Below are 21,690 nucleotides of genomic sequence, written 5' to 3'. Positions count from 1 at the left end.
TGCTATGTTAAAGCGCTGAGTCAAGCGGGATAAGGAAGAAGGAGAGGGGGGAGGAGGGTCATCGCGATAACGAGACAGAGGTGAGAAACAGAGAAGCAGAGTCAAGAAAGAAAACCATTTTTAGAGAGGAAAGATGTCCGGATCAATCTGCCCAGTGACCCTGCACAGTAGGGAGGAGAAGTTCACCAGCTTTGTTAGAAGAGTTTCTTCTAGGGATGTAACGATACCAAACACTCACGGTACAATAATATCGCGATAACAAGTCCAAGGTACGATATTTATCGCGATATTGAAAAAAAAACATTTTCTTTTTTTTTTTACTTGAAAAAATAAATCTGATCTGTACAGCATTTTTGTAGGATAGTAGTATTTTAAAGTGTCACAAATATAATAATCAGACCCTGCAATAAAATAAATCAAGTTTCACTTTAGTTTTTCAAGTAACTCAACTCAAACTCACTAACTCATTTAAAAAAAAAATATATATATATTACAATATCCCCCGCTGTGGAAAAAACTCTCTTGCTTGGTACTGATGTTGCTGGGACGGAGAGATATGCTTTGGCCATGGGTGACAGCAGTGGGTAAAACTGTGCATTGTCTCTCCACCACTTCAAAAACAATACAGTTTTTGCCAAGAAGGTGAGGCTTATTGACAGGGCGAGATATAAATATACTGTTGGTACTTGTCAATGTCTCTAGGTATGTAAATGTAGCCGTGTAAATACGATGTCCTTTTGTGTTATCTGTTGTTTTATGTTCATGTTGTAACCTACTTGCTGCCATGTTCATGTTGTAACCTACACCTGGTTAAATAAAGGTTCAAAAAATAAAATAAATCGATATCGCGATAATCGATATATATCGTTACATCCCTAGTTTCTTCACATGCAGGGTTTTATTAAGCATCAAAATCACACAAGCACAACGTAATATGTGAGCATTTATCATGTAGGCTTCCAGTACTCCAAACCAGCAACAAGAGAGGATGAAAGATAGGAGAGGTTTGCTGGTGGAAGTGAAACTACTTACCATCCCCTTCTTTTTGCAGGTGCATACATGAGAAATCTATGGGAGGGAGGTGGAGATGGGAGGGGGGGGGACACTGTGTGGAGGGTAGGAGGGTGAGAGAGGAGAAGAAGAAGAAGAAGTAAGGAAGAAGGGACAGGGAGAGAGACAGCAGAGACGAGGTCAATCGTTCATAACAACTCCAACATTCATTCAGTCAATCATACTTTTTAACAGTAACAAAGCAATAACAGTTTTACCTTTATGGATGACACAGACATCAACTTTAATTTAGCAAAACATTAATTTAAAAAAATCATATTTTTATATGAGAATGGATGGTTTTACTGCTTTGCTTTTTTCTTAATTATTAAAATAACATGACACTTTCTCTCCTACCTTCCCATTGGTTGTCGGGGAAGAGCTGCAGTTGGGGTTTTTTGCCAGAGTTTGGTTGGCATGGCGACAGGTGGTTCTGGTTGGTGTTGCTGGTGTTGGCGTTTTGATCACAGCGGCATGAACCCGGGTCCTGCAGGAAGAGAGAGATTAAAGAAACAATTCAGGGACGGAGAGAATAAAGGGACACAATTTCAGATAAAAAAAAGGTACAAAAGAAGGGAGGTGGAAATGATTTAAAATAGAAATAAAGGAGGATTGTACAAAAGAGAGACAAATAGTGTAACATCAACTTGAGGTTATATTGTTTCAAATGTTCTTTGGGATCCTGAATGACTCTTTTGTGCTTGTTATTGAGTTACATTTAAAAGAAACCTTTGGAAGTAAAACACAATACATCCACATTAGTGCTACTTACACAGTTTATGATGTCAATCTGAGTTTGCTCCATGTTGTCACATGGTTGATTGTCCTGCCTGAAAACAAAGATAAGAAACTTAAGATTAACTAAATACTAAAACACATTCCATTTGAGCAGGGCATGAGCAATTCCCCTAAACCTTTAGGGGACATATATATATTTAGATATGGAGAACTTGTTAGTTATTGCTGTGTCTAATGCCTGACTAAACACTTACCGTTCACAGACCTTGGACCTTGCTCGCTTTGAGCAAAACCAAAACCATTTTTGAACTAGAACGACTTAATGAAAACACTTTTGAGAGCTTCAGCCATAATCCTTCCACCCTTGTTGTCTTCCTGGGATCCGAACAGCTGCGCAATCGTCAGACAACTGAAAGCCGTTCCACATTGTGAATGTTGTATTGTGCGAAAAACGTCAACTGTTGGAAAATCACTAATTTGTTACAACTAAAATCAATGTGGTGTCTAATAGTGTTGCACGGTGTACCGATACTTGAAAGGTACCGCGATACCCTGCCGTTAAAAACGGTACGATTCCTCCGTTTAATTAGTATCGGTACTTTAAGAATGACGGGGAAAAGTACTCCCGTGAAAAAGCGCCGTTTTAATAAGAGCCGTGTGTGTTCAGCGCTGTGTGTTCAGCGCTCTGCTTCCACTCCCTGCACTGCAGCCGTGCCTGCAGTCCCGCTGCTCTCAAGCACGTTCTAAGTCCCTCCCCTCTCTCGTGCACGCGGCCACGCGCTAGCTGCCAGAGCATGTGAGAAAACGAGAAGCATGGCTGCAAGTGGGAGTGCAACTGCCGCTGCGCCTCGGCTTGTTGACAAAAAAGACGCCAGAAGTCTGTGAACGGGCCGTTCAGAGCAGAGCTCCCTGTCGGAGCGGCAGAGCGTGATGTGCACTGAAAAGTGTTTCTGTCGCAATATTATCGTTGAGCAAACTTAACTAGCAAACTAGCATCACTATCTGCTAACGTTAGCCTTCGTTTTCTATTCGTTTTTTTCATAGGCTATAAACGGAGGTGGTATAAGTATATATCTTGTACTTGAGTAAAAGTAGAAGTACCCGGGTCTTGTACTTGAGTTAAAGTAGAAGTACCAGAATGTAGGAACAATCCTGCAATCAAAATGTTCCTCAAATAAAAGTACAAAAGTATTATCATCAAAATATAGTTAAAGTAGCGACAGTAAAAGTAGAAGTACTCAGGTCTTGTACTAGAAGCACCAGAGTGTAGAATACTCTGTTACAGTAAAAGTACTGCATTCAAAATATTCCTCAAGTAAAAGTATTAAAGTAGCGACAGTAAAAGTCGTCATTGTGCAGATTGGTCCATTTCAGAATAATATATATGATGTGTTTTATAATGATTGATCATGAAAGTGTTCTCAAAGCTGGTGAAGGTGCAGCTAGTTTGAATCTTGTGGATTTACTCCAGGTGGAACTAAAGTCTGATTTAACACTTGATTATATTTCACATCATTCATCCACATCTGTGAAGTAACTAAAGGGATTAATACATGTAGTGGAGTAAAAGTACACCATGTACCTCTGAACTGTAGTGGATTAGAAGAACAAAGTAGCAAAAGAAACATTGAAATACTTAAATAAAGTACAAGTATCTCAAAATTGTACCCAAGTAGTACTTGAGTTTATGAACTTAGTTACTTTACACCAGTGGCTATAAAGATAGAAAGACTAAGCCTTGCACAGAGGCATGAAAATACATTTTCAAAATGCTCAACAGTGCTGCCAAAATGTTAAACTCACTGCTACACAATTAAAATAAATGCTTTTATATATATTTATATTAGATATGACTCTTTGGTGTTTCTGTTCTTAGTGACACTGCTGCTTTAGTTGTTCTGACTGCTAAAATCATCTGTTATTCCTAATTTTAAAGCCGATATTCCGTGCTTCCCTTTTTTTAAGAAAAGTATCGAAAAAGAATCGGAATCGCAATTCTTGACTTGGTATCGGTATCGAAACCAAAATGTTGGTATCGTGACAACACTAGTGTCTAATAATCGTTTCATCCCGCTGATTAACTTTGACCCATTTGTCCTGAATAGGTGTGAAACAGCATTTAAGCCTCGACTGCACAAACAATTTCTACTGTGTGACACATCAACTGCGGTGCATTAACTTAACAGTTAACGGTCCTAAACGAGAGGCATGATACAGTATAAAGTGTAAAACTGCACGATCACGCAGCGTAAACTCGTGTGTTATGTGTGAGGGACAGACTCAGATTAAGGATAAACGCTGAGGTAGCATGTCCAAGTGATTAGTAAACATGACGGGTCAAGTGATCAGTGCAAGACATTATCACTGCATGTTAAATAAATGGTCTCTGGGAAAGAGGGGAGTCCTATTTATAAGATACTGTTATTTATATAAAATGTAATTACTCTCCATAATGCATTGTGCGTAAGGCTACATGGAGCAGACACATCTATCTATCTTTTTCAAATAAAGTCTAAATGTTTCTTGATCCCTTAAAATGTTGGTTTCCACACTTCTATTTATTTTCTATAAATAGGGGGAAAGTAAACTTGATAAAAGACTACCCCCCCACCTGGCAGTGTTGATGTTGTTCTCAGTGTCGGCCTCTGCATCAAGGTCCATCCCCGAGCTCTCCTCTAGGGCGGCGCCAGAGTCCAATGGATCCTGGGAGAGCAAAAGGTACAATTTCAGAATGAATTGATTGTTTTAATGATTTCCCATTGGTCCTGCAGGGGAGGCCTTTGCAGTGCTATAACAGTAAACGTGCAACAACAGGACAAAAGCAAGACATAATATATAAGTAAACTGCAAAAAAGCAACACTGTCAGATTTGGTGTTTGGTCTACACCATGTAGAGAGACATGAATGGGCAACAATAGGAACACGTAGGACTCATAAAAGGTGCATCTCAGAAACACGAAGACATCACGTTTCATTGCCTGCTGTCAGGATGAATGAATTCAGGGTTATTGTGCTTTGTCTTAAAGTGTTGATATCCAGCACAAATACATATTTAAAAAAAGCACTAAAAAAACGCAGTAACTGAGAAAAAAACAAGGTAATATCTTTAGAAATATATAGTTTAAAGTAAGGGATTAATAATCGATTTCACTCTTTAAAATGCAAACCTCCAAGTAAAAAAAAAAGTAAAGGCAAAATCACAATTTCTATCTTTTATGACTCCCCAAACAGCAACTGGCAGGTTTTATTTAATAGGCAGAATTAATACTATAGCAATTGAGATTACTTAGGGCTTTAAACATCCAGCTCAGTGTGTGTGTGTGTGTGTGTGTGTGCGCTTGTCAGGAAAATAAATAGAAAGAAATATATATAGTTCAAAAGGAAGCAGGATGATTACTCAATATACGTGTGTGTGTGTGTGTGTGTGTTTTGTAGTTTGGCACACAGGTGCTGCCGTCATTCTGCGTCTCTTGGCTGATCTATTTAAAGACCTGGATCATTGTTTAAAGAGGTGACAGGTTTCTCCTCGGTCCAGGACACACCTCACTGTCTGCAAGTCGTCTTCCTGCTATGTGACGCTAAAAGGGTCTTTGGAGAGTTAAAGGAGTGGTAGTGGCATCGAGGGGATTTGATTTCCGCTGAGACAGGGGTTACTAAAATGCTAATGAAGTAACAAACACTTTTTCCTCATGGCAACGACTAGAAATCAAGAGAAACATTTGACGTCGAATCCAAATGAGGTCCTACCTTTTCCACCAAAATGTGGACAATTTGGACACTTCAGTTTGATATGACTGTAGAATTCCAAAAGTTACAAAAAGTGGACACTGCTGACCCTCACTGTATTTGTTGGCCTCATATCAATCCCTCATGTCTATGAGTAAGTAAGACAAACCCACTGCCTCTCTGTCTCAGCGTATTTGCTCATCTGTTGACCATTTGGAAAGCGGCTCAGTTGTCCCCTCTGCTACCCTGGCAGGAATCCAGCTATTGTAGCAGAACAAAGATGGACTGTGCTGATAACATCTAAACATTCAGCCTTGGAATGAACCGCTGACTGAAACAGGAAGGAGGTTAGCTATGGGAAATATGCTGCCAGCCCACACAGCAACTGCTGAGTGTCTGTGGACACTTTGAAAGGGAAATCTCCAGTGTGTGTGTGTGTGTGTGTGTGTGTGTGTGTGTGTATAGCTGTTTAGCTGTTTGTCATCTATTAGGGTGCAGGCTTAACTGTTGATAGTTTGTTTGAGAAGGTTATTTCATGTTTTTAGTTCTGATCAGTTTATTACAATTGATAATCTTAAACGCATCATCATGGGAGGCTGTGGCTCAGTGGATAGCGGCTGGACTTCGAATCAGGGGATAGAAAGTTCGAGTCCCACTGCAGTCAGCATGTCGTTGTGTCCCTGGGACACTTCACCCCAAATTGCTCCTGTGGGGATTGTCCACAGTACCGAATGCATGTAAGTCGCTTTGGATAAAAGCGTCTAACAAATGACATGTAATTGATGTAATGCATCAATAAATAGTTACATTTTAAACGTTTTAAACGCAAACTGAAAACGTTTTGGAAGAAACAGCTAAGTCATGTAGACATGTGCCTTTTCTTTGATGGTGCTTTATTGACATAGTTTGAGTCTTATATTGTTTGTTGTTATTTATTTGTTGGGGTCTGATATAAGCGTTTTTATTAAACCTACCCATTGTTTTTTTTAACAGTCTGTTGCATTTTTGTCTTTAATTTCATGTATTTAAAAAGGCCCATGTAGTGACAGACATTACAAATCACCTGTCCCTATGTCAATAAACTTCAAATAAATGTGTGTGATGAATTTGTGTGTGTGTGTGTGTTTCCCCACGGACCTGGGTGTGTGTCTGACTTTGTTGCATGATCTGTTCGGTTTCTGAGAGTGGGGTCTCCCCCTCTGTGTCACAGGGGCTGTCCTCAGGGTCAGTTTGTTGATCCTCGAGTCCATGGCAACCCTGATCTGCAGGCTCACTGGGACTCACCCTGAAAAACAAAATTAAAAAACCGTATCAACTCAAAATCACCTTTGTGTCTGTATGGTGTTGGTGCATGCCTACATTAAGCCTCCCTTATGTAACGTTAAACCCCGGACATGTTGTTTAGTCTGAGAGGTGAGTGACCGCTGAACAGCTGCTCCTCCCAAATATGTCAGTTTGCTAATTAACATCACAGCTGTCAACATATTTACTGGTAACCTGAACCATACAGCGCGCTGCGGCCTTCGTACATAATGTTCAGTATGGCAAATATGGATCTTTAAAGTCATACGACCACCGAGGAATCTGGGTAACGCACGCCACGCCAGCAGCAGTTGAACAGAGGAAGAATCACAACAGGTTGTTTTTTCAGTGTGAATATGATCTTATACTTGCTCCAAGTGTAATTCATTTTAATGTGTGTGTATTTAATGTATAGGTTGTGTAGACTGTCTCTCACCCTTGGCTGTCATAGTTGCTGAGGTCTTGGTCGATGGAGGTCTTCAGATCGAAGAAGTGCTGCTCCACTGCAGCCCTGATGGTGCAATGGATTATCCTGGGAAAACACAAAGAACACATGGTTTATTTATATGGGTTTTTTTATTTTATTTTTACAGTGTTGATTATGCATTAGGTTTGATTTAAAACCAGTATTTCCCCCACATGATTTCAGATGTTTTGAAGTGTAGTACAGGGTTCTGACACCTGTTTTGAACAGTAAGGAAATATTTTTTTTCTGACACCTGAAATTCAGTGTTTTCCTTTATTAGGATACGATGAGTGGACATCAAACCCTGAAAATGTTATCTTGTTATGTTGTTATACAAGTTGTATTTAAGATGGTCCAATTTGTTACGTGTCAATGGCAGTCTGTTTAATACCCATGAACATGGAATGAGTTTAGTTAAATTGTAATGCGGGTGAACTGTAACAGCTCAGTTTGTCAGTGATTGTTTTTACAAAAGACCAAAGCCAAATGTTTCCCTGGGTTTACTTTACTACTTAGTATAAGATCCTGGGACTGTGTTTTCTCTGTTAGCTAGTATTGGGACTTTTTGACAGTAATAAAACCCAGCACAGCCAACAGAAAAGTCCAGGTAAATCCACATAAATTAACATTGATTTAATGTATCTGACAGTGCGGTATATACAGAAACTGTGGCACTTACCTATCAACAATGTCCTTTTTTTAAATGTTTATCAATGTGCATTGTTTGTTTGATTTTGAGCCCTTGAAATGTAATTTATGTCCCTGGTGTCAGACAATAAAGGTCATCTTTATCTGCTCTTAAAGGTTCATACAAATCAACATTTTCAGAGCCTAAAAGTCACTAAATTGGTTTATTTTCAGTCCTTATTAAGTCAAAAACCTGGAGCAGTTCTGAAAGGATTATTCTATAACACATAGGTTTGAGCAAGCTCTCTGATTGGTCAATAGGCGTGTTTGATTCCACGATCAAACAACGATCAAATAGAACGTGCCTAATCACAAAGTATCCAGTGGCCTACACACGCCACTAGCCTACCGAAACTACTTCCATGAGCCTACATCGTGTGGTTTCCATAGCGACGTTTAGCGACACACAGCCGTTACACTGTTATACATTGTCTCTCGTTGGAAATCGGTAGCTACAAAAAGTCAGATTTTAAAGTTAATTTTGATTTGTTGGGGGGCCTCAGTATTGATGAATGGTTGGACGTGTATGATTGCTTAAATAAAGCTTCAACTAGAAGCCAGGCAGGAGAGAGGAGAGGACATTACGGACTATAAAAGGTAACGGCAGCAGTCACACTCTGACCCCCTCCACTCTGACGTTGATCCACAGGCTCTACTGAGATATTATTTAACTTGACGTGATCCTAGTATCATGGACTATCCCTCCCTTATGTATTCTGGCTTCCTGCAGCGTTTGTTTTTCCCTATAGCTTGGACAGCATTATAGGTTGAAGACCTGTTAGAAAAACACTAAGTAACTGGGAATAACACATAAGCAGTAAAAGATGATGTGCTTGCAGTTTTCTTCTCTACTTACAAACAAAACACGGCCAAGAGAAGCAGTGTTTTGCTGATTTCATCCACATCTTGGCTAAATCATATCATGCCCCTCAACAGAGTAGACGACTTGAGACACACTTGATTAACCATAGGAAAGTAAAACGTTTATATACTCGCACAACACACAGAAGACAGGTAAAGAATTCAATTAAAGCGACAAGTTCGTTTGGGATATTTGAAAGTGATTCAGCCAATAATTAAGAAAATAATCATCATATTAGTTGATAATATATTTTACATTATGATATGATATTTAGCTGACGCTTTTATCCAAAGCGACCGAGAAGCTACAAACTTGAAGAAAACAGAATCACATAAGTACATCAGGTTTCATAGAGCCAAGCCATTTCAAGTGCTACTCAACTGGCTTTAGATAAGCCAGCCCTTTATTAGTATATAAGTGCTTTGTTAATAGTTCTATCGCTCGAAGTGGAGTCGAAAGAGATGAGTTTTCAGTCTGCGCCGGAAGGTGTGTAAGCTATCTGCTGTCCTGATGTCAATGGGGAGCTCATTCCACCATGTTGGAGCCAGGATAGCAAACCCACGTGTTCTTGCTGATGGGAACTTGGGTTAGTGAGGGTGCAGCGAGCTGTTTGGCTGACGCAGAGCGGAGTGCACGTGCCGGGGTGTACGGTTTAACCATGTCCTGGATGTAGGAAGGGCCAGATCCATTCGCAGCATGGTACGCAATAATGGTTGCTGTTATATTAAATAAGACTACTGACCCTCAGTGTTCCCGAGTTATTACTGTGATCTGAGACATTTCTGCCCTTAGGCTTTTAGTTCAGTACACGCATATAAATGTAAAGCACCATAGAGAACTATTTGATTCGGTGTCACGCAGTGAGGAGGCCTGACAGTCATGTGATTTTGCTGAGTTCATGTCCTTGGGGCACCAAAAGCACCAAGTCATGCAAAATGCTTTAGTTTAGCTTCATAATGAAAACACCAGGCTGGCTTTCCTCTTAATCACTTCCCCTTAACCTCTAACTCAAATATTCTCAGCGCTGCCTTCACTTCTTCTTTCTTGATTGCTGTTATTTTGTCTTGAGCAGATGGCACTTCACATGCACTACAAAGGTCATCTAACTTAGTTGTCTCTCCCTTACCTATTGTTTAAATGTTTTCGTTCATTCTCTTAAAGAATTGAAGATTTTTTTAAATGAACTGTGTGCAGAATGACTTGCATAGTATGGCTGGAATTGTAGGTGATTGTGCCTGTAGGTTCTTTCAGTGTGTGTATATACAAAAGTGCCAATGTACATGGTGGTGAGTGGATAAATTGCGCGCGCGTGTGTGTGTGTGTGTGTGTGTGTGTGTGTGTGTGTGTGTGTGTACTTACTGAGCAGAGTCAGCAGGGAGGATGGATATGGGGGAGAGGTGGGAGCTGTAGAGAGAGAGAGATAGGGAGAAAGGATGTCATGGTTAGAACATCACGTCCCGAACTCCCTTCACTTACTGACATGAAATAACCTTGGCGGGTGTCGGGCAGCAAGAGTCAAAACAGGGAAGAAGAATGACGATAACCTTGAACACAAAGACCCAGCGATCAGTGTGTAGAATAAACAATAAAGTGTACAGTTTATGTTCTCTTTGCATTTGTCTCCTAATTCCCTGTGGACAAAATACACACAGTTTGGGTAACTGGCGCCACTCTGGGTGGGCAGATTGTTATTTAGACTACAGAGCTCTGCTGATCAGATAGAAGGGTGTGTGTCATATCTATTCTCCAATGTTCCCTTTTAACCAAGCGTGTGTGTGTGTGTGTGGCATGAAACAGGGAGGCATCTCAGATGTGCCCAACAGCCTCACAAACACACACACAAACGCACAATGAAAGGCACGCAAGGACTCCAGACTTATATAACACTGCTACACACAGAACACAAGGTAATTTACTTTATGTCACCAGTGGATATGCAAGGGTGTGTGTGAGTGAGAAACATACACGTCCAAAGTCATCACACACACACACACACAGAAAAACAGTGGGTGTGGGTGATGTAACATAATGGGAAAAGCTTCTGACTTTGTGTAAAGCCCACATCTATTTTGTCAATCTCTCTCCAACATCTGACAAAATATTTTTGCATCCATAATTATCCAAACTGGGTTTAAATTAGATCCTTTGTCATCTGAAAGGCTCCTCTCCTCCTTTTCCTGTTAGTCAACATGGAGGACTGCCTCCACCAGCAACATCCCTTTCTTAGCTCTGATACCATCTGACAGCTCAGGCTCTCCCGCTGAGCTGCACCCTGAGGGGCCTCGCTGGGTGGCTGCATCACTAACAATATCCCTGATAGAGTCCTTACATAATCTCCATGTGCCTTAAGGAGCAGAGATCATATCTGATCTCACACCATTTCCCCCCTGAAGACCTGAACTGAAATGGTTTCTGCAGCCTTTGAGGTGTTTCTCACCTTTTGAAGGTCCCTAAGCAGCAGCAGAGAAAACATTACTATCAATGTATCCCTATAGGACACCCTTTGTGTCTTATATCACTGCAGAGGACACCATAAAGGACAGATAGGTCTCGGATGTCGTAGGAAGTGGTTGTTTAAGTTAATACAAACAATACTTTGCAAAGAAAATGGCATGCAAAACATCCAAGTGAAAAACAATAAAGTGGTTGTTGCTCTGACAAAAATGCATGTGTATAGTAGACACGAGCAGAAAGGATACACTGCTAGGTACAATTACAATGTTGCTTTTTTAAAGAGCAACTAAACACACACTGAATATCTTGTTTTTGCAAAACTCTAGTAGATATCAGTTCACTGTGACATCTGTTTGGGTGTGATTACAGAGTATCAAAATCATAGGGAAGGAAAGCTTTTAACTACCTCATCAAGTTACTCTTGAAAAGGGTTGGAAATAGTTAAATCCATGTTGTTATACTGCAGCTAACATTGTGCACATGTTTAAAAACTTATCAACAACCAGGCATCTCCAAATAATTTTTTTTTCTGTTCTTGTTTTTTTGCCTGAAACTGCAATACTACAAGGGAGCAACACTATAGCACTGGCTAGTGAATCAAGGCTCGTCTTTCTGAAGTGCTCCAAGTAGGTCGGATTAGATCAGACCGGACTGAGCAGTAGCTAAAGACAGAGATAAGACCTTGATAACATCTTAAAGGGTCACACCTTTCACTAGCCCTTTGTTGGCGGTGATACTAAAGTGACCTGAGAGACAGACGGTCACTCGCCTCTGCTAACGTCAGAGTACAAAACAAATGGTCTGTTTTCATATTTCAACTTGTTGCGATTACTGATGGTGTTTTTTCCCCTGCTTATATATTGAGATTGGTTTGAATTGATTTAGAAAGACATTTAAACACTTTAATCAATATTAGTTTACTCTTTCAATTTCACTTAATGTTTTATCGAATACACCCTCAAGGCATCTGAGGCGAGTGGCGGAGTAAACAAATTCTAACCAATTTAGATTAGCGTTAGCAGCAAGCATCGCCTGAGGGCAGAGCGATGCACCTGGAATTGTATTTGAATAAGTATAAAGTACATGTTAACATTAAAGCGTCTTTCTTTATATTTAACCTGTTCTGATGTTGATAACGCTCTTAAATTGCAATTATGGTCTTATTTAAATTCATGATTTTTACCATCCTGTTTTGAATACGGCTTTATAACGACATTAACTGAAACCATTACAGTTGTATACAAGAGTCGCTTAAAATGCTTGTAAATGACGAGCACTTTTGCACAAATGCATCCTTTTAAGGTTGCAGTATCTGAAAGACATTTCCCATCGATTTTAACATGATAGATTATTTATTGAGGACTCGCCAATCTACAAATCTACTGTCAATTTATCTTTGACAGACTGGTGACATATTTCTGCCTCTGAATGTTTTAAGAGGTTATTAAACACTTGGGGATATGTGTATAGTTAAATAAAAGTGAGTCTGTATAATTTAAAATGTAATATCATCATACTCATCATACATCATACAATGCTATGATATACTAATATCATAGCATTTTAAATCTCCCTTAGGTTTGTCACCTTAATTTATTACTGAATATTTCATTCAAAGAGAGACATGACTGCTTATTTATATTAGGGTTGCCAGAAACTGACCATGATCAAAATCGATTATTCGGCAGCCCTGGCGAATAATAATCGATTATTCGACCCCCCCCCCCCCCCCCAAAAAAATAAAGATTATCAATTTTTTAAAAATTATTATTAATAATAACGTGCATAGACCTTTTCCAGGGGCGGACTGGCCACCTATATAATTTCCCCGCAGTGAGGCCCCCCCCGTTGATAATCCACTAGCGCAGTGTTTCTCAAACTTTTTCATACCAAGGAAGGATCACTTAACCAATAAAAAAAAAACACTCACGGACCACCTAACTCCACAAATATCCAAACACAATAGGCCTGCTTCCCACTCCAACAGTACATAACAGCCTAATAATTACAGCTTAACCTTCTCTACTGTATATCGCCTCATTCACACAATAAATCAACAATACTACAGATTATATTTTGATTTTGATTTGATATACTTTATTAATCCCCGTGCGGAAATTGTTTCTCTGCATTTGACCCATCCTAGTGTTAGGAGCAGTGTGCTGCCATTTTGAACGGCGCCCGGGGAGCAGTGAGGGGAACGGTGCCTTGCTCAGGGACACCTCGGTAGCACTTGGTCTTGCCGGGACTTGAACTGGTGACCTTCCAGTTGCCAAGCCAAGTCCCAATCGACTTCGCCACCACCGCCATTATATAAGCATTTAGTTCAAATGCTCAGGTTTTAAACCTAATTTATTACGGAGTTTATGTCCGAGCCAACAGACTCACAGATCGCAATGCTTCATCGGATGCATATATTAGATAATAATCTCTATCTCACTCCTAAAACATCTACTTTCAGCAGGGATAAATGTTCATAAAATACATCCATTGTTTGTTCTATATGCTTCTTGAAATCCTAAAAAACACAGTTTTTCTAGAACAGATTACAAATCACCAGAAAATGGTACAAACAAGTGGCAACATGTGTGACGAAGGTGAAACTTAAGCTCGTTCCATTGCGGAGATATTCCCGCGAGAGTGCGGAAAACTTAAATAAATAAATGTATTCACTAGCAGCCCCCCCCCACTGTTTTTTGTGACAGTTCATCGATGGGGACTGTCCACGACACTATAAATAAATAAACTAAACAACTACGACATCTCAGAATGAATGTCTGATGCATTACAGTACCAAAGAAAAAGAAAACAAGGTCAACTTTGTGCAGTCAGTGCAGATGACAATAAGGAAAAGGGCAGATGAAGAGCATCCTTACATTATTTATGACAAAGGACACAAAGGGAATAAGTGAGTGTGTAAGGTGAGTTTGAGGTTAGTTGTGATTCCACAGAGGAGCTGTTGTCAGCAAACCTGACTCCTTAAGACTGCTGCAGTCTGCGCGTCCACCCACGCACACACAAATAAATTAATACCACATCTACATGTCCGCAACCACATATTTTACTACACACACACACACACACACACACACACACACACACACACACACACACACACACACACACACACACACACACACACACACACACACACACACACACACACACACACACACACACACACACACACACACACACACACACACACACACACACACACACACACACACACACACACACACACACACACACACACACACACACACACACACACACACACACACACACACTTCATCTCTTCAAGCTTTCCATCACACACTCACAGAGCAGTACTACACATGTTTGCATATGTATAATAAGTTGATTGTTTCCAGTTTCTGTGCACTTAGGACAATTAATGACCCGTGCAATTTCCTTTATTCATTTTTCTTTAATTACCCCAAAGACGTTTGACCATCTGATAAAAGATGTATTTTGTTTAGTTGACTCAACAAACCCCCCTCAGCTCCTCTCTCTGCAAGAGGGATGAATAATTATAGGGTTGAGAAAGCAGAGTCACGAGGAGCTGGAGCAGCATCGCAGATAGCTTGCTCTTACAGTATTTGTTGGCACTGCCTGAGGAAGCAGGTAAACAAAGTGTGTGCATGTATAAGATGGTGTTAGAAGTTATTGCGGTTTCTGGTGCCAAATCAAATGTCAGTTCTTTAGTGCAATATATAAATATTGTCCAGCTATTTCTCTGTGGATTATTTCCATCATTGAAATGTCAAACTAAATAATGACATTTTCCACAATTTCTGAGACAAAAAGGCTGCTTCTGACATACAAAATAAATGTTAATTGCAACCCTAAAATAAATCCTTACGATTGAGGAAATGGCCATTTGTATGATTCATGGTTATTTAAAGCATTTAGCTAATTATTTCCCATCAATTGACTGAACTAATTCAGCAATAGTTCACTTCTCAAATTGACATATTTGGACATAAAATGTATTACTAGGAACTCCTTATGGTGATCAGTAATGTTAAGAATGTACAAAAAGACAGCTAACATTGTTTTGCACCTCTACGTAACAATAAGGCTGACACGTTCCTCCCTCCCAGACCCCCTTCTGCGTACTTAAGAAGATTTCATAACACAATATCAGCTGTTAAATAATGCTATGCCTCTTTTCTCTGCTCTGTCTCTATTCCTGTACAAGACAACACACCCTCTATTCTATTCTCTTTCATCTGCCATTTATCAAAAACAATGAGCAAAACAACAACAACAAGTTCCCTCCATTCTTCAATTCACCAAAGCCATTACCATGACTTGATTATTGTAGCTTTCCCCCTGATCATTAAACTGTCAATCAATCCAAGTCATTCATCCAGTGTCTTGCCCTTTCCCTCTCTTTCACCCTGCTCATTCATTCACTTATCTATCATCCAACCACACCTCCATCAGTTCATCCACGCAATGATTTATGCCAGTTACACAAGAGGAGTTACATAACCCCGATGTTTACCTCTGCAGCAGAATGTCACAGGCCATTCTCATTTCCCCAGCTGTTTTCTCTCACTGTAGTCCGTCCCTTTTGTTTCGTTTCAGATTCTTCCTGAAGGTTTTTCAGGCTGAAGGCCGTCTCTTCTGCCTGTAGGCTGTTTGCTTTTTCTCCTGCCCAGGCACTGTAAGTTATTAAAGTCTGTTTTTTTGTTTTTCAGACCCAGCAGAGAATGGGCTTGACTTTTATACCCAAACTTTTTAATCCAGCTGTTCGCTCTCCTCAGTCTCTCCTCCAGATTTCTCCTCCGTCAGTATCGGGCCGGCCTGGTATCCAGCGGGTCGGTTATCTCAGTTGAGCACTTTGAGGAGTCAGAGCCTGGGTGCATAATGCGGCGTCCTCTAAACCGGTGTGTGTGTTTCTGAATGAGTGTGTGTTAGTGAGGTAGTCTCAGTCTGCACTGTCTGAAGAAGTGCTGCAGTAAACATCCACGGCTCTGCTCAAATATATGAGCTTCTGATGTAACCAGGCAACAACCGCCCGGGAGGACCAATGGGAAGGGAGGGGCTGAAGTTGGGAGCCAATCGTAAAAAGGGAAAGACTTCTGCGAGCCAATCAGGAAGCAAAGAGGGAGGGAGTTGGATTGTACAGGAACACACACACTGGGACACAATGCACATAATCACACACCTGTGTAATTCATGCCATTATGTCACTCTACATGAGCGTTTTGTAATAGCAGCTTCTCAGATAAATATAGCCATCATTATATTTCACAAATTATTTATCACAAAGGGATGTGGATGAGTCACAGTGAGAGAGCTGAGCAGAGTATAAAGGGAAACTATTGGAGAAATATGAACCCAAAAAGTGAGGCGGTAAGAAAGAAAACGGAGAAAAGGCTAAAGAAAGAGGAGGGCGAGGGCTATTCAAATGTATCCGATGCTTTTCTGCTGCAAATATCGACGGAAAAATAATCACCAACTATTTTGGTATTATGTTATATTAGTTATTAATAGTTTAGGTGATTTTTCAGCTTTCAAAAATATGGGCCTTTTATAGCTTTTCTCTGTTTTATATCATATTAAACTAAATATCTTTGAGTTTTTTTACATTTTTATACATAATTTTGGACACCCAGAAACTAAGATGTGCCTTTTCTCTATTTTCGGACAGACACCAACGATTATAAGGAAATGACGGGCAGGTATTACATAACGTCACTTTTTGTCCTCATGATGTTTCTGTGTATCAATTGTGTTTCCAGTAGGACAAGACTTCAGCTCAACTTTGTTCGAATCTCATTAAGAAACAATATCAGACTGGAGATTACACAGGTTTCTACCACGCACTAAAAAGAGATGCCTCGCAAATAGGGCTTTGATAAAATACTAATTTGAAGCTTTATCATACGAGGTAAGATAAAGAGTATGAACGAAATAACTTGATAATACTTGATAAACTGTTCCAATCTAAACCATATTACGTTTTTAATCTGTGTTACTAGCCGCTTTAAAAAGGACCTACTTTGAAGTCCGTTCTGTCAGAATAAATTGCATTATCCACTTCTTAAATTCAAGTCATGGCTTTGAGAGATGTTTTCACATGTTTGTGAGAGACTTCTGAGAGATTTATTAAGAGCAGTTAAAGGTGGGGTAGGTAATTTTGGAGAAACCAGCTCGAGTGCGCTAGCATTTGAAAAAACACAGCCGGAAGAAATCTGCCACTTCCTCACAGAGCCCCTCCTCCAAAACACACGAACGCGCACATGACCAATGAGGGCACGAGATAAGTTTGTGCACAGATGGAAGGCTGACAGGCAGGTAGGCCATCCAGTTACTTTAGCCGGGCCGGCTCAAATGACTGGTCGTGCTTTTTACAGGCTTCCACAGATGACATTTTTTTATGTATTTTTAAACAAAGCACTTCAGATATTCATTGCCATCGGGATGTTAAGAGCATTCCATGGAATATAACAACAAGTGTATCTCGAGCCGGTTTCTCAAACTTAACTCCCCACCTTTAAAGTGCCTGCGTTCCACAAAACAACCTGTTAAAGTCAGGACTACATTATGTTGAAAGAATATTTGAACAGTAAACACACATTGTAAAAAGGATAAACTTCTGAGTAATGATCAATATCACATCAAATATTGAGTCAAAATTATACAAAAGAGAAGGCACACAACGGCTCTGGCTCCCAGCAAGATTTTGTGATAATGTTTCAGCAAAACATACCAAGACAAACGACACTTCCTGGTACTTCCATGGGTTTCCTTAAACCCTTATCTTACATTTCAACATCATCTCCTGTGACTTACACAAAGAACTAGGTGTCGATAAACAGAGGCTTCAGCGGCAGAGCTAACGATTAAAAGAAAAGCCTTTTATTGTGACGATTTAAGGCCGCAAGTGCTTCCAAGAAACTCAGATATTACAACTGTACCAGAACTGTGGGTGAGAAGTGATAGCACACGTGGTGAGAGGTGCTATCTGGGTCAGTTAGTATATCGTGTTACACATTGTGCACAGGCCCAACCGGGATGTGAAGGCTGAGGGAGGAAAGGGAGGGCATGCCGTGAGACTAACTGAAGGATTGACAATTTCAGTATATAATTACACATATAATAAAAAAGTGGTACGTTTTAGTTTTAAACGGACCATAAAGTGCTGGATGGTTCTCTCTTGTTTTCTGTACTAAATATATTATAAAGCAGTTTTAATACAGTATGTATTATAGTAATCATTGACTATTTAAAAAACAAAAACACAACAACCCTTTAGTCACTGCTTTGGGGTTAAAGCTGACCTGCTTGTGTTTCCTAGCATTTGTATCCAAGATGTCGATAAATCACAGAGCAGAGATTAAATTGGCCAATGAAATGTATTGGTTATTTAAGTAAAACATTTTAACAATTTGCAACTTTTGCACAATATTTAGGTGACAAAACATAATATATATATATACACACACCTGTTTGTGTGTCATAGAGCAAAAAGGAGGGGTGTCTACGAGCGAGGTCAAAACCCCAAACAGCTGATATTCGTGTCCCGCTCTGACTTACATAATGTGTTTATGTCTATGTACAGGCAGACGTATTATATTCAACATACGTATGAACTGTAAACAAGTACAGTATGCGCACTGCTCAGCTACAGACAATTCACAAATCTAAAGTAGTAATAATAATAATGGTATTTGTAAAGCACCTTTCATAGCTAAAAGCAATCCCAAAGTGCAACAGCAGGGCATGGAATACATACTTGAAAGGCTTTTGGGCCTTCTTTACAAAGTAAAGCAAAAACAGAATGGGGTCAACACTGAGACATGATCAGCAATATGAACGGCTTTACCCCAACATTTACAATGTACCAAGAAAGAGCTAGACTGCTTAGCAAAGACTATTATGGGAAATATCCATTGAGTCCATTTTAAGGAAAACAGTAGGAAAGAAGACAAGAATGCAACAATCAAGATTTGGTTGCATCAAAGTATCCCCTGCTTTTCATTCGCAATCTGACAGACCTTAAATTATTATCGTGCATTCTGACACAGATCTTGTGACCTGCAAAAGATGGGAATGATAATGTTGTCACGCAGCCTTTAGCGAGTTTACAAACATGCAGTGTCTCTGTCCCCGAGTGTGCATGGACAGCCAGGTGATCCCTATGGAAAAACAAGCAAATGCACTTGACCTAGAAGAGAAGTGTTTACGTATATATTTGTTTGAGTTTGTTTAGCGTTGGTGTTCACATGCACATTGTTGCCAGGAACACAAAGAGCGCTCCAGCACCGTGTAGTGGCACAGCGGGACATAAATCATTTCCACAGTCTGGATAGCTGCAACATATCATGAGGGGATTTACCGGGAGGGAAGTCTGGATATCTGCAATGCGAGACGCTGCGTGTGTCATGTCATGATGATGCTTGTGACACTGAGGTATGACTAGCAGTAATGAGGTGGTTTAAAATATTGAAATTCTATCTTCGGTTGACCTTTTCCTTCCTGAGGTGTGACATTGCGTTTTCACTCGGACGGAAAATCAATAAATAGTTCACAAGTGGGGACGCTTTACTATCCTCACACCCTCTGCCTGCCCCCCCCCCCCCCCGAGGCCTTTCTCTGCCCTCTGATTCTCCTTCCCTCCATTAATCCATCCCCCCTGCCTGCTCCTCACCGCAGCCAGGAGGGCATCTCAAGAGTCCTTTTCCTCAACCTTTCATTGGCCTCATGAAAAAATACTTTCCACAGAGAGAGAGGATATACGCAGAGTGAAGGCGAGTAGTAACGGGGGAAGCAGAGGGATCAGAAGAAAAAATACCAGGGATTTTATATATAGATTTGAAATGAGCGGAGGCTGTCAGCAAGTAATGTGTGTGGGAGTGTGTGTGTGTGTGTGCAAACAGAGTCTATTAAGGGAGCGCTGCAGCAGCCACAGAAGACAGACTGCACTGTCTGTCAAGAGTAGGACAAACAACTCAGCCACAGTAAATGATGAGTCACAAGGCAAGAATCACTATGTGTCAAATATTACCTGATGTACACATGAAACCGTGAGCTTGAGGAAAAAATGCAGATATACACTGACTCATCAAAAACTTCATGACAGTACTGGAGATACTTTAGCAACTTTACATTTAGTAAATGCTCTACTGAAAGGAAGACAATACATGAAGGGTAACGAACTGAGGGGGGGGGAGAGAAAAAACACCCCCGACTAATTTTCCATCAAAAGTGCATTGTTTTAAAAGCTGTCAATCACACATTCTTAAAACTTTGGGTTTGGGAAATGTTTCAAAGGATCTGAAATGTTCACACTTAGAAACCAAAATATATGCAACTAAATGTCAGAAATGATTTGTAGACAGACATTTAAAATGCATAAAAAAATCCCAAATAATTAACTGGTGCCCACTGCTAAAATGGAAGTACATTTTATAGTTTTTTTTCTTTTACATTCACATAATCAGAGGATTACTCAATTTCCAGAACTATTTTTCTCTCATCTTTATAGGTTGCACTGGACTGACTGGGCTTCAGGGCGACGTCAGAGGTTAGTTTGTGGAGCTAAAACTCAATTGTGTAGGTGTCATCGTGAAAAAGCAAACATATTGTTTCATATTAAATCGGATGAGTAATTAGATTAAACCCTTCAAGAGTAAGCAATATTCTTTTTGCAATTTAAACAGAAATGTTCTTCAAGTTGTGGGCATGCATTATTTAAATGGTGGTGAAAGCTCCAGGGTCTGCAGACACAGCATTAATCCCACTGAGGTTAGAGGTCATAGGGAGGATACTAACGGCAACAATCACATTAGACTTACAGATAAAAACAGGCTCGGCAGTGTCATTTAATTTAAATAATTTGCTACACGTAAACCCCCGTACATCAGCAGTAATTAAAATGGTCCTAATGCACAACAGCTGCCACTTTTTTTTTGATTGATATACTTTATTAATCCCCGTGGGGAAATTGTTTCTCTGCATTTGACCCATCCTAGTGTTAGGAGCAGTGGGCAGCCATTTTTGAACAGCGCCCGGGGAGCAGTGTGGGGAACGGTGCCTTGCTCAGGGACACCTCGGTAGCACTTGGTCTTGCCGGGACTTGAACTGGTGATCTTCCAGTTGCCACCTAAAGCTTTCCAACAGTAAACACACACAAACCTTTTAATTCAATCTAACATTCTATTTCATATCATTTTATTGCATATATATGTATTTATTTTCCTTTTCCTGCATTATATAAGTGCACCATAAAGGTCTCGCACCATTGTATTCCCCACAAACAAGGAGTTTCACAACCTAACCATATAGATAAGACACAATGCAGACGGCCATTAGAGATGACGCAAATAGTGTAGTAGACTGCATTTGTTTGTTGGCCATCATTTTACATTTCATAATTTAGGTACAC

At 40.1% G+C, this 21,690-nt stretch overlaps 1 protein-coding gene across 5 annotated transcripts in view; it reads right to left on the bottom strand.

The window, feature by feature from the left end:
- Nucleotides 1-21,690, bottom strand: part of fam13b (family with sequence similarity 13 member B) — a 98,247-nt gene that overhangs the window by 15,703 nt on the left and 60,854 nt on the right. For all 5 annotated transcript variants that reach the window (XM_034092881.2, XM_034092880.2, XM_034092884.2 and 2 more), the window contains exons 8-13: nt 10,191-10,235; nt 7,253-7,348; nt 6,652-6,799; nt 4,400-4,491; nt 1,823-1,880; nt 1,408-1,537 (exon numbers count right to left, since the gene is read on the bottom strand). In XM_034092881.2, coding sequence (XP_033948772.1) covers nt 1,408-1,537; nt 1,823-1,880; nt 4,400-4,491; nt 6,652-6,799; nt 7,253-7,348; nt 10,191-10,235 — 569 coding nt within the window. The remainder of the gene's footprint in view (nt 1-1,407; nt 1,538-1,822; nt 1,881-4,399; nt 4,492-6,651; nt 6,800-7,252; nt 7,349-10,190; nt 10,236-21,690) is intronic.

Source organism: Pseudochaenichthys georgianus, chromosome 10, assembly GCF_902827115.2.
Source record: "Pseudochaenichthys georgianus chromosome 10, fPseGeo1.2, whole genome shotgun sequence".
NCBI classification, from domain to species: domain Eukaryota; kingdom Metazoa; phylum Chordata; class Actinopteri; order Perciformes; family Channichthyidae; genus Pseudochaenichthys; species Pseudochaenichthys georgianus.
The sequence above is the reverse complement of the archived record's forward strand: the minus strand, read 5'-3'. Positions and strand labels throughout refer to the sequence as shown.